General features: G+C 32.7%; 1 protein-coding gene across 1 annotated transcript; it reads right to left on the minus strand.

Annotated features, from left to right (window-relative positions):
• Positions 1–9,704: 9,704 nt before the first annotated feature.
• LOC127073548 (uncharacterized) lies at positions 9,705–13,139 on the minus strand. Its single transcript, XM_051014723.1, has 5 exons — positions 12,629–13,139; positions 11,070–11,326; positions 10,578–10,668; positions 10,117–10,183; positions 9,705–10,020 (listed from the first exon to the last, which is right to left on the minus strand). The coding sequence occupies exons 1-5, from the start codon at positions 12,667–12,669 to the stop codon at positions 9,967–9,969; spliced, it is 510 nt and encodes a 169-aa protein (XP_050870680.1). The 5' UTR covers positions 12,670–13,139; the 3' UTR covers positions 9,705–9,966.
• Positions 13,140–13,664: the final 525 nt, after the last annotated feature.

The following is a 13,664-nucleotide window of genomic DNA, read 5'->3' on the forward strand; positions in this document are numbered from 1 at the left end:
TTCTTAAAAATAAATTTATCTAACCTGGACTTAAGAAATTGCAGAAGGTATCAAGAAACCTCTTTACTTAGAAGCTCTGGTAAGAACTTCTGAACTCCCTAGCACTATCTCAGGGGGAGCTCTTGTCTATCTGATCTGATATTTTATTTGTTTCATCTGCTAATTAAGATTGTTTTGTCATCATCAAAAAGGGGGAGATTGTAAGAACAAAAATTGTTCTACAACAGATTCCTTGATTTTGATGATAACAAAGGATGAAACCAAAAATGGCACCCTAACGAAAAGTTTCTAAGTGTGCAGGGTTCTAAAGAAAGAAGGAAGAAATCTGATGATGTCATCAGATACAGAACCAGATCAGATACAAATTATCAGAAGATAAGAAGCATCTGAAGTAGAAACATGTTCAAGAAAGTTTAACTCTGAGCAAAACAGCAAAGTATCAGAAGCATCTGAACAAGAAGTAAGCTCTAGAAGTTCTGACTCTGATCAACGCTATCTCTAAACTCCAGAACTTATCAGCGCTATCTGAAGAATCTATCAGAATACAAAAGAGATCAACATCAGAAGCAAGACTCCAAGATTCTCAGATACACGAAGACTCTGATCATGGAATTGCTAATTATGAAAGAGTAACGTTAAAGTCAAGTAAAGATTTGCAAATGGATTTCCTAATACAGAAAGAGACGTTAATCTCCAATTTCAATAAAGAAGATACTATATGTGGTAAGTAGTCATTTCAAGGAGAGAAAGTTATCCTGCAGAAGCTATTTAAGTGATGGCGTAAATTCATTTTAATATCCACCAGTTTCAACCACTACTTCTCTTCTATATAAAAGGACTGCAAATCAACATTCAGTATACAACATACATACAAGGAAAAATTATACTGAAATATCAACACTCAAGAAAACACTCTTGCTCTCTAAATCTTCACGAAGCTGTTGCTTATAACGTGAATAACTTTGTTCTTACTATTGTAATATTTGCTTATCTTAGAAGCACTCTAGATTACATAAATCTTTTATCTATTGTTTGTTTATTTCCTCAAGTGACTTAGTGTAGTCTGTATGCTTGAGAGGACTAAGAGATCTTTCTCTTAGACGTTGTTTGTAATCTTTCAAGATTAGTGGATTAAGTCCTTGTTGAAGGCGAAATCACCTTGGCCGGGTGGACTGGAGTAGCTTTGTGTTATAAGCGAACCAGTATAAAAATCCTTGTGTGATTTTCATTTGAAAAAACGCTTATTTTCCAAACAATTCAAACCCCCCCTTTCTTGTTTTTCTCACCTTCAGATGCATCTCCTAATTAAATTTTGGAAAAGTGAGGGAAGCTCAATCATTTGCACTTATTTTGTGTGAAAATGGTGCGTCTGGAGATGTATCTCCAAAAATTTGGGGCATTTTTTATTTTTCGCCAAGGGTTTGAGAGAACCTATAGAGGTGGGAAAAGAAATTCCGAAACATTTGATATGAGACATACCAGCATAGTGCCAAGTCCCAAACATTTTCTAGCTTGAATGTTCTGATGGCTTGCAAACAATTGGTGTCTTTAGCAGGTTTCCACGGGGATTTTCTTGAGAAAAATGGATTATGATAGCAATGTTGTTTCCTTGTCCATCATATTAGCTTTCATTTCATCTGACATTGCTCTAATCTTTTAACTTCCTTTGCAAGTCCATCATCATTTTGTGATAACATGTTACTTTCAAGCTTTAAATTTAAGTTTTCAATTTTATCTGCTCCATTAGCTCGTATGCGGATTTTTATGTTCTCCACCAGAGAAAGGGATTCTAATAACTTCTTCTTAAGGTTTTGTAGCTCATATGCGACTTTTCAATGTTGATGCATAATATAAGACAACTGAAAATGTTGATGAATATGTATGAGAATGGTTTAAAAATTACAGGAAATATGTACATTTAAGTTTGGTTCAAAGTATTCACACAAAAAAAAGTTTGGTTCAAAGTTGTGTTTTCGCTTCAGAGTTTATCATAGTTAGAGGTGTCCAAAGCTTGTGCAGTGATTTCTTGGAGATAGTTCGGATTCTAGAATCAAAATTGGACCATGACTGGGAAGGTGTAATTTTATAAACATGGATTGTAACTAATTAGTTGAGATAGTTGAGTTTGAAGATGATGATGAAGGCAAGGAAGCAAAGAGAGAGAGAGAGAGAATGAGTAACAATTGTTGTTGTTATTCATGTGAGTAGTGAATTTGTTCACAGACTGAGTTACTATTATATATAATTTGATGTACAACTTTTTGAAAGTGTATTGCAACATATTTGGAAAACGCTTTAATTGGTTTTGCTCAGGGTGTGTGTTCGATTCCCACGTGGCACTATTTTATTGTTTCCAGTTAATAATTCTATAAAAATATTTTGATATTAATTAATTTTGTATTAAATATAAATTTAATTTTGATTTTTTAGATATAATTATTTGTAATATTATTAAAAATATTGATTTTTTTTAAAAATTTTTTTGTCCTAATCAGCATTGACACCTCATTAAAAATAAATGATGTATCCTAATCATCAATGACACATATGTAAAATTGAAAGGGGACAAAAAAACCCAAGAAAAATAAAGTTGAGAGACCAAAAATAAATTTGAGCTTTATTCGAGAAAGAATAAAGGGGAAGAAGTTCTTGAAAGCTCACCTATTGGTTGATTTCAAAGTTGGATGCTACCATCCATGAGAAGAGTCAAGACTTTATTGAAGTGCTTATATGATCAATGTATCTGACAAAGAATCTTGAAGGCCTCAGAGCTATGAAAGAGAGGAAGTATGAAGGCTCGTCTAGTCGTGTGTGTCTGAGTGACCAGAGTTTTGTAAAAGTAGGGAAGTAAATCCTAAGATACTAAGGCAACTCACACACACTTGAAACCTATTTTTTATCTATCAAATATCTTTAAAATTGTTTTCAAACCTGAGCCAAGTGATTAAGATACTGACAGCCTTCTTTTTGAAGCATTTTTTAACTAACCAATCGGTTGGGGCCTTAAAATTATCGATTGGAAGATATTTTTGAACTACCCAATTGATTAGTACCTTAAGAAATAAATTAGAATATTTTTTGAACTACATAGTCGATTGGGACCTTAAGCCAATCTATTGGAAAAAGTTTAAACGAGTGTATAATCGATTCTGATAGTGTCTTAATGACTAACAACAACTCTTTATCGAATCTTTCCATTTTAGGCCAAAATATTGATTATTTAGGTCAACCAATCGATTGACACCTTAGTCCAATCGATTACGATATTAAAAATTCCCATGGATCGTTTCCTTTTTCGGTTTTTCCTTCTTCTATACAAAGGAGGGTCGCCTCCCCTTCATTACACACGAATTCTCGAAGTCTTACATTTTCTTTGGAATTTATCTCTCTATTTTTATATCTCTCTCTCTCTACAAATTTTTTTCTTCAATTAAAATTGCCTTGGTGTTTTTTAGTGAACATTACTTGCGAAGAATAAATTGTTTGAGTGAAGTGCCCTTGTGATTAGTTTCAAGAGTGTGATACTCTTGAAGAATAATATTTGGTTCTGGAGATTAACCAATCTTAAAATCTATGTTTGATTCTTAAGATTATCTTGAAAAATATCTATTTTGATTGTTATTTTATCTCGGATTAAATCTTCTTGTTTGATTGAAGATAAGCCATTGTAAAGATCAACTTGTATTAAAAGGCCATAACTTGTAAAAGATTCTGATAGTGGCTTAATGACTAGCAACGACTCTTTATCAAATCTTTCCATTTTAGGCAAAAATTTATTATTTAGGTCAACCAATCGATTGGCACCTTAGTCCAATCGATTACGACATTAAAAATTCCCATGGATCGTTTCCTTTTTCGGTTTTTCCTTCTCCTATTCAAAGGAGGGCCGCCTCCCCTTCATTACACACGAATTCTCGAAGTCTTACAGTTTCTTTGGAATTTATCTCTCTATTTTAATATCTCTCTCTCTACAAATATTTTTCTTCAATTAAAATTGCCTTGGTGTTTTTGAGTGAACACTACTTGTGAAGAAGAAATTGTTTGGGTGAAGTGCCCTTGTGATTAGTTTCAAGAGTGTGATACTCTTGAAGAATAATATTTGGTTCTGGAGATTAACCAGTCTTAAAATCTATGTTTAATTCTTGAGATTATCTTGAAAAATATCTATTTTGATTTTTATTTTATCTCGGATTAAATCTTATTGTTTGATTGAAGATAAGTCATTGTAAAGATCAACTTGTATTAAAAGGGCATAACTTGTAAAAGCTCAAAGTTTTAGTCAAAATCTCAAAAAGATCTCTTGGGGACAGGACTAGGCCAATATTTTCCCAAACCTCTATAACTCTCTGTTGCAATCTCTCTAACCCTTACTCTCTTTATTTTCTGCTATTTATCATTTGTTTTTATTCTTTCTGACATTTATTCTTAAAGAAATTATTAACACGGTCTTAATCGAGAAAAGTATAAAAGTAATCACAAATTTTAATACCACAATTCATCCCCCCCCCCCCCCCCACTCTTTGTTCTTGAAGTCACTTGTCCAACATTTTGTACTTATGCAGGATTCACTCTAGAGACAAGTTCTATCATGACAGAGATACACTTCATGTTTAGCAGGCTTTAGGGACAAAAGATATTGAAAGGAGTAGAGAACATCAAGAGGAAGCGAAGATGGAAGGAAATGGATGTGAAATCAGGAAGTTGGTCTGGAAAGTAAAAGGATAATATCAAAGCACTACAGGACAAACAACGGAAAATAGTACAACCGGTGTAGAGTGCAGCTTGTCCGTCTTGCACAACAGGTCTATCCCCGAATGCTTTGTCTTCTACATGTCATGTGTACATCACTTGGTACTGGCACAGAAAAGAATTAATTGAGGGAATATGATGATTCTCATGGGCTTAAAAGTGATGGATAATCAAGAAGCCCATGATCCAATACCTCACGAAACCCTATATGAGATTGTCTATAAAATTACCCCTAGGAATAAATTAAAGGAGGTTTAGACTCAGAGAGAAACAATGGAGAGAAACAACGGAGAGAAACTTGTGTTGAAGTGAGTTGAGTCAAGTGAGAAAGATTTATCTTCTATTCTTCTATAGTATAAGGCAACAATATTTTGCATGACAGAATCCGTCTTTGATTGAATATTGCAAGAAGACGAAGAAGTTACTCTTAAGTTTTCATTTATTTTTTATTATGTGTTTAAGAATGCTTAGCTTATGAACTGATGTTTATGTATGTACTAAGCTAATTATGAGCTAAACACTTTAATGTTGAGCAATGTGATGTTTAATATGAATTAATCTTTTGTGTCAATTAATGTGATGTCAGTGACTGATTTTATCATGAATTATATTGTTATAAATTTGATTATTTGGTTGACCATCTTAGGAAAAGATAAAAGCTTGTTGATGCGAGGAATCCATCAACAAGTGGACTTCATGATAAATATGATTGAAAATAGTAGGGTAGGCATATTTACTATAATATCTATTTTAGGCATAAATAGCTACAATCATGTGTAAATTTTGGAATGAAACTAGACATGTATTAAAGTTAAATGTGAGAATTAAGAATTTGTCCCCTTGCTTTCTTGCATATGTATCGGATGTTGTAGAAATACACCAAAAGATCATGTTCCAACCTCATCTGACACGACATATCATATCATACACACACATAAGATAACATATATTAAATGGATCATTGTACAACATATATTCATTATTGATCTCACTTATTTGCTAAAACTAAATTCTACCATTATTTATCTAAAAACACGGTAATATTCATCAACTCTTAAATAGGAGATTCGAATATTCCTTACTTTCCAATCACAAGACCACTTTTTATCACCATCTGCATTCCATTGTGCTTTCGGTTTAGGTACAATAACACCATCCGCATTGGTCATAGTAATTTCAAATGGACCATTTTGGATGGCGTTCCATACATTTCTATAAATAGAATTGATATGGATACGCATACAATCCTTCCAATAATCATAGTTTTCGCCATTGAAACAGACACTTTATTATACGTCCCTTTAGGTTGGGAATCCATAATCTTAAGTGATTTTGAAGCACAGGGTAAACCATACTCTAATACCACTTGTTAGACGAGGGCAAAGATCTAGAGGGGGGTGAATAGATCATAAATAAAATTTTCTTCAATTAAATTTCTGTTTTGAAAATATTTACTATGGCAAGCGAAAGTAATTCTAGATCGACACTCGTCTATCCCGAACCGTTATCGGAAGAATCAGATATGCGTTTAAACCGTGATGAAACATATACTAATGATGAGAAAGTAAATCAATAGGTTTTATAAAACAATTGTTTGAATAATGTCATACTTTGCAATCAATTTCCAATGAACTAGGAAACAAAAACTACACAAATAATTTATCAAGCACTTGGTGTGCAATAAACATCAACTTGATTTTCCTTTATGTTGAAGATATGAAAAACCAATTGCAATTGTTTAGATTGCAATTATTTTTATAAAAAAGTTTGAATTACTTCAACATAACCAGAATATTCAGTTTATCAAATTGCACACTAAGTGTATTATCAAAATCTAAAGAGAGTGAGAGTGAGAGAGAGAGAGAGAGAGAGAGAGAGAGAGAGAGAGAGAGAGAGAGAGAGAGAGTGTGTGTGTGTGTGTGTGAGAGAGAGAGAGAGAGAGAGAGAGAGAGAGAACACCAAGATTTGTTTAGGCAGTTCTCCAATTGTTCTCCCTATGGGTACGTCGGCCCCCAATTTCAAATAGAATTGAAATATGTAATTAACCTTTGCAAGAATTGTATACAAGAGAAAAATTAGCAATCCAAACCCCCAAACCTTATGTGTGATGTTGATCTTAACTTCTTTTCTCCCCTTAATCTTAAGCAAGATCAAGTGACTCAGGACTTCCCTGTCGATCTTCCGATTACCGCTACTCCTTTTACAAAACCCTCGTTCTTCAAATCTTTCACTCGGTTGAATCCTCGTTAGAAAATCTTGTATAAAACCCCCCAAATCACTCCTTGATCTTGTAGGAAAAACACTAACCGATTTATCAATGAAACCCCCAAGAATACTCAATCCAATTTGATTACAACAATCCTAAATTGGACCTTATCAATCTAATCTAGATGACACTCAACAAAAATGATTATGTGTAATTGTTGAATGTATGAAGAGAAAGGGTTGAAGATGATGAGAAAATTCTTTGTATGTTCTTGGTTTCAATGTTGAGAAATGATGCATGAATGCATATTTATTATATGTATGTGTGTCTGTGTGTAGAAAAATAACAAACAAAATAGATGTTTAGTCAAAAATTATAAGTTTTGTAAAATAGAATAGAATGTATTGACTCCAAATAAGTATGAGTCATTGCATAGGCCTGGGAGTCGATATATAGACTCTAGGAGTCAATATCTTTATGGTAGAAACACTTTCTTGCAAAAATCTTCAGTAGGAGTCGACTCCAAACACGGATGAGTCGACTCATATGCAATATGTATCGACCCACACCACATATGTATCGATACATTGAAGACAAAATTATTATTTTAAAAAACCTTTCAGATGGAGTCGACTCCAAACACGGATGATTCGACTCATACATATTATGTATCGACCCACGCCACCTATATATCGATACTTTTAAGGCAAAATCTTTATTTTTAAAACTCATTCAGGATGTATCGACCCATAGACTTTTCATTAAAAAAACAATTCCTTCATTATGTATTGACCCATAGGCTTGACGTATCGACCTATAGACTTGTTTTTCATGAAAAGTCATAATTTTGATTTGTAATTGCCTATCAAACCTATTTTAAGTGTCATATTATAATAATACACAGATTGACATAAACAACAAGATTCAATGTACACAAATACTAATTGTCATAGTTTTGACATCATTCAAAACATATCTAAGAGGATAGTTTACTCACACCTTTTTTTCTTAAATGACTATATTGAAGATATTATATATATGAAACCTTATGGAAACTGTGGTTTTCGTGCTATTGCAACTTTACTTTAATGGGTGAATAGTCATGGTCCTTGGGAAGGACACAATTAGATAGTGAAATTTATCTAAACAATCAAATGTACTCCAAGATGTTCTAGGACAACGTCTCTGAAGTTAGGAATTTGTTGCAAGTATCTAACTTGAGTGTTCTAGATCGTGTTCTAGATCTCGTTGTCCAGTAACTTTAACATCACTTTCCCATTTGTGATATCTCTATATATGTCTGCGAGTAGACATAAGTTTATTGTAATTGGTTTTGTTCATAACAGTTATTGGATTCAGATAAAATTGAAATTCGATTGTCCATTGCCTCCCATCACTGACCTCACTGATCGCTAGAGACAGAACTGTAATGAAAGTGCAAAAGCATGAGAAGCAACATACGCAAGACATATAAAACACTGGCACGAAGAAACTAAGAAGTAGACATAATTTATTTTGTATTAATATTGTCAAATCTTTATGATATATATATATATATATATATATATATATATATATATATATATATATATATATATATATATATATATATATATATATATATATATATATATATATATATATATATATATATATATATATATATATATATATATATATATAGAGAGAGAGAGAGAGAGAGAGAAAGAGAGAGATATTGTACTGACACTTTTTAATTCATTAATTCATGTTATAAAATTTGAGTACAATTAAGTATGTTAAGTTTGTAAATGTAAGTTTTACTGTTTTTAAAAAATTAAAAATAAAATAAAATCTTTACTACCTACTAAATTATTTAAAAATCCAAAAATAATCAATGAATACTAAATTAATAATATATATACCATGTTGCTTATCGTAATTTTAAAATGTTTGGTTTTTAAAAACTTGGAATAATTTATCCATAACAATTGACTAAAATCAAAATTTCCCAAAACTCCAGTAAATTTTCCAACTTTTTTTCTAAAATTCAGAAAACATTAACAAAAACACTTGGATTAACCGTATTTTCCTTTTTATTAAAGTCCGATAAATATTTATGCTGCCTCAAAATCCGGTAAATATCACAAAAATTAAATAAAAATTCATACATGTTTTCAAAATACAAAGATTTTGTTAAAAACCCAGTATAACTATCCAAACATCCAGTATATCACAAAAGTTCTTCAAAAATCTGAAAATTTTAATTTTATTTGTTTAGAAATAATTTGATAAAAAATGTACACAATGAGGGTGTCAGGTTAAAAAAAACGGTGACAAGACAAAAACTCAACATAATGGCTTGTTCAATCAGTGCCTCAATTTGCTAAGCCCTACAATTTTTGTCCAAAATATGTGTGACCTGAAGTTGCCAACCATAGTCAACACTTGCTTTCAATACTAGTACTTATTACCTGAGGTAAAACAATTGAGCTAGCAAAATCAGTCTATTAAATGATTCATTCTCAACATAAAACCTTTAATTAACAACAAAAGCAAAAATGGTAATCCAAATAGTCAACTTTATACTTTGCATGAATTGCATTACAACATTGTGACACCAATTTTTTCCTGTGCAATTTAAATTCTAATCATTAAATAGTGAATTTGATTATATCTCAAAAAATGTGTAACACTGTTTGTGCAATTGTTGAGGGTAAAATAGCAGAAACATATTATTACAACATTACCTCAAGCACCATGGAGATAATTACAGGTAACAGTAACAACTTGTGCATTCAGCAATGCTGGTTTTAGTTCGAAAACGGGTTTAGTCATTTACAAGAGAGCAAAAAAACAAAAGGATTGCCTTGGCGTTTGAAATTACAATGCAAGAACAAACTTGTGTCTGATCTTTTGATCTTTTAATCTTCTCAGCAAGACTATAAATTAAAGCCTTTCATGAGTTAAGTACAGCAGATGAAGTATAAACTAACTTAAAGACAGCTTCAGCATTTTATAACCTCTCAGTCTCAACCATACATTCCTTCACGCTCCCAAACATCCACTAGGAATTCAACCATTTCCTATTTATTGAAAACCAAATTGCCGATTAGTAATTTTGCATTCTTACCCCAATAGTCCAAGCAAGGAACTATAATCAATATACATGAAACACTTACAGATAGAGGTACGGACTTCGGGAAAGGTTGTCTAGTCCCAAGCAAACTTTCATAAGTTGCGTTCCGACTACAACAAAGTGAAAAACACAGTGGTTGATAAGCCATCATCCACAGGGGAGAAACTCAGAAAGACAGGAAAGCGCAAATGGTCGGGATGTGGTTGCATAAAGCCACATAAAGAGAACAGATATCAATAAAATACTTCAATTTCAAAAACTATGAGCTTGAAGGGCTTAAAAATCATGATGTAATTGCAAATGCACGATAGGAAAAATGAAAAAGAATGAATGAACATCAAAATATGAGCAAAAGGTGCAGATTGTGTATATACAGTTTAGTAGTGAATCAGGATATATCTTGGATATGGTTGTACAATTAGATTGTAAATCAAGGCCCTCTTTGTTTACTTTTGGGTAGAGAGTATTTAAATAATCGGGGGAAATGTAATGCAGTTGACATACTTTAGTCGGGATTCTTGTTTTTCTTGGCTTTGCTTCTCAGACAGGCTGTGTCCAACCCACTGATGCCTGCTTTGATTCCAATGAAGAAGACCTGCAATGAAGAATAGCATGCGCGTGATAGAAATTAACCTTAACCTTTATTTTTCCTTCAAAGCAAAGAAAGTAAATTTCACAAATAATATACGAACATTATACCGGTAAAACTAAAATAAAATGTTATTAGAGATTTAGATTGTATGTGTCTAAATAAGGAAACGAAAACAAATAAAGTAAACAATATCATGCCCCATGTGCTAATAACTCTAGAGAAAACCGCGGTCACATGACTGGACCGGATGGGATGGGGGTTTGATCCCCCCACTATGTTTGGTCCTAATCCTAAGGGCTTTCTTATGCATATAAACAAAAGGTTCATGTGATATGCTAAACATATAGATTAGCATTCCAATATTGATTGCTAGGAAGAAAAACAAAATCCAAAATAGGACTTGCCTTGGTTTACAAATTCAGGGTCGGTGCCTGCAGTAGAAGTTCCATTGCTTTGATATAGAATTTGATTTAATGTACTGACAGAAGATATACTTCGTTGAGATTGAATGGTGCTGTTATCCAAATCACAAGGACTTGAACTCCAAAATCCATCCGAAGTGGTTGGTTTTCTCATACTCTGCCCCTGAATTTTTAGTCCTTTGGCAGGCTCATCAACAGCAATAATTGGTGTGGGTTTCACACAGCATCCAAAACAACCACTGCACTGTTATAAAACAAGTTAAATAACAGCAAAACGTAGAACAGTGTAAAGTCTACAAGTCCATATTGCCCTTTTGTGGTTTACTTAAAAAGGCTATTGTATAAAGCATCATCATTCACTACCAATAATGAACTTTCTTTTAAGTTTTCATTTGTTTCCTAGGAGAAGCACCGGTTTCATGCTGAGCCGCCTCAAGTTTTTGGAGGCCTTGTGTAGATTAGTCATGACAAAACAAATAGAGGCTCTATTTAACCATGGTTTGACCGTAACAAACAGTTTATGAGGCCCTATTTAACCACGGTTTAATCGTAACAAACATTTTCTGAGGCTCTAATTAACTACAGTTTAACTGTGACAAATTTTGGGCCATGTGTGGTAGCTGGCCTTGCACGCCCTAAAAGACGGCCGTGGTTTCTTGCTTCTCCTTAATAGCAAAGTTTCTGCCACAATTGTGATTTAAAGCCAGATTTTACTTCTAGCCCAACTCAACACCTTAATTTTCCTTTTTACTTTCAACCTAGAACAGTTTATATAGATTCACAGCTGATAGCACAGTCAAACAATCTCAAAATCTCAGAAGAAATTGTTATACAATCAATATAATTGGTTTCTCTAGTAGACCATAATAGTAGCAATCAGTGTTGTCGATGACGGATGGCGTTCCATGCAAGAGAGCCAAAATCCCGCCATTCAAGCCGCTTTGCAGCGCCACTATAGCGGATTATGGTGGAAAAACCGCAATTTCGGCTGATATTTACCGTTGCAGTGAGCCCAAAAACCGCCATGTATATCCACCATAGTGCCGCCATGGCGGATATTTGATAACACTAGTAGCAATTAACAGATACCGAAATACTACAAGGCTATAGTAAGATACATAACTAGAAAGTGCTATAAATAGGAGTTCACTCCTCCATTTTCCTTCTAATTCATCGAACCCTAATTTAAACATTTCCTCATAAGCAAAGACTTGTTAAGGTCAATTTATTGACCCAAATCACTTTACTTTGAGTAGTAAACAGTAAAACCTAAATTTCCTTCTGAAAGCCCTTTCCTGATATAAACAATACAACTAAAACCATTGAAAATGAGTCCTAATTGATAGAATAATAAAAGAATTGACCTAAATATTGGATTATTGAATTGAATGGGTGGAAACAGAAAACATTTAGCCAGAAATGGAAAGTGAATAATTGAATAAAAATGAAACAAACTGATTGGAAATACCTAATAACCCTATATGGCTATAGATGTTTATAATAATAAAAATAAGAATAGGAATAGAGAGGGGTTCACTCACCCCATGCAAGCAAATAGATCAGTGATCCAAGCGGTAATCATGAGAGTAAATCAACAGAAAAACATGGAGAAGGAGGAAGAGAACAAGAAATTTGGGATGAAGGACACGAACACGGTTGTGGATTTTAACGTGTCTGCTGCTGCACTACTGTCACTGTCTGTCGTTTAACAAACGCTCATTCGCTCAACGCACCATATTACATTACCCTCACTTTCTTCATTTTTTCTTCTTTTTCTACAACTCTTTTTTTATGGACATTATCATAACCTAGTTTTATATCCTTTTTATTACCACCAGAGATTTCTTTTAAATTATTTCCTAAAATATCAAAAAATTATAATTTGTAAGGTCTAATAAAGATACACCGACAATATAAAAAAATTTATAATTTTTTTAAAAATTCAAAATTTCATTCAACACAAATTTATTTTAAAAGAATTTAAATTTGATTAAGAAAAACAACATCCGATAGTGATTAGTAGAAGAAAAAGTATAGCACCAGCATGTGGTTTATGTAAATAAACAACAACAAAAAAATTAAGGTTTTGCATTAATATTCCCTTTATTGGCTCTTACTCTGTCAATCACCTAATACCATATTGACAACTGGCTCCTCAATTAACATATTTAGTAAGTGAACTTTCATAATAATTCATGAATAATGGTAAATTGATGATCATTATCTTTGGAACTTTTATTTAAGAACTAAAAATAATATTTTTTTTTAATTAGTGGCTTAAATATATTCTTTTTAGAAGAAAAAATTGTTTGACTGCTTTTATTATTTTTTACATAACTTAGTCATATGCCTCATTGATTCTTAATGCTGGCTTTCAAAATTCAAATGTTCTTTACATTCCTCTTTACCAAATTTCTCATGATAATCCAACTGAAGTACTTTATGATAGTTGTAAGCATGCAATTCAAACATGCAAAAAGAGGTGTTTTTTATATGAACAAAAGGCATGTACAAAACAATGCTGGGGGAGCCTATCATGTAGGACGGTCCAACCCCTAACCTAGTTTAACTAATGTG

Source organism: Lathyrus oleraceus, chromosome 4 (genome assembly GCF_024323335.1).
Source record: "Lathyrus oleraceus cultivar Zhongwan6 chromosome 4, CAAS_Psat_ZW6_1.0, whole genome shotgun sequence".
Taxonomy (NCBI): domain Eukaryota; kingdom Viridiplantae; phylum Streptophyta; class Magnoliopsida; order Fabales; family Fabaceae; genus Lathyrus; species Lathyrus oleraceus.

Bases quoted from the DNA above. Each gene is read 5' to 3' on its own strand.
- LOC127073548 (XM_051014723.1), bottom strand. From the start codon at position 12,669: ATGATTACCGCTTGGATCACTGATCTATTTGCTTGCATGGG. The intron at 11,327-12,628 runs GTGAGTGAACCC...ATAACAGTGCAG, and splicing joins GATCTATTTGCTTGCATGGG to TGGTTGTTTTGGATGCTGTG. The intron at 10,669-11,069 runs GCAAGTCCTATT...TCTTCATTGCAG, and splicing joins CCCTGAATTTGTAAACCAAG to GTCTTCTTCATTGGAATCAA.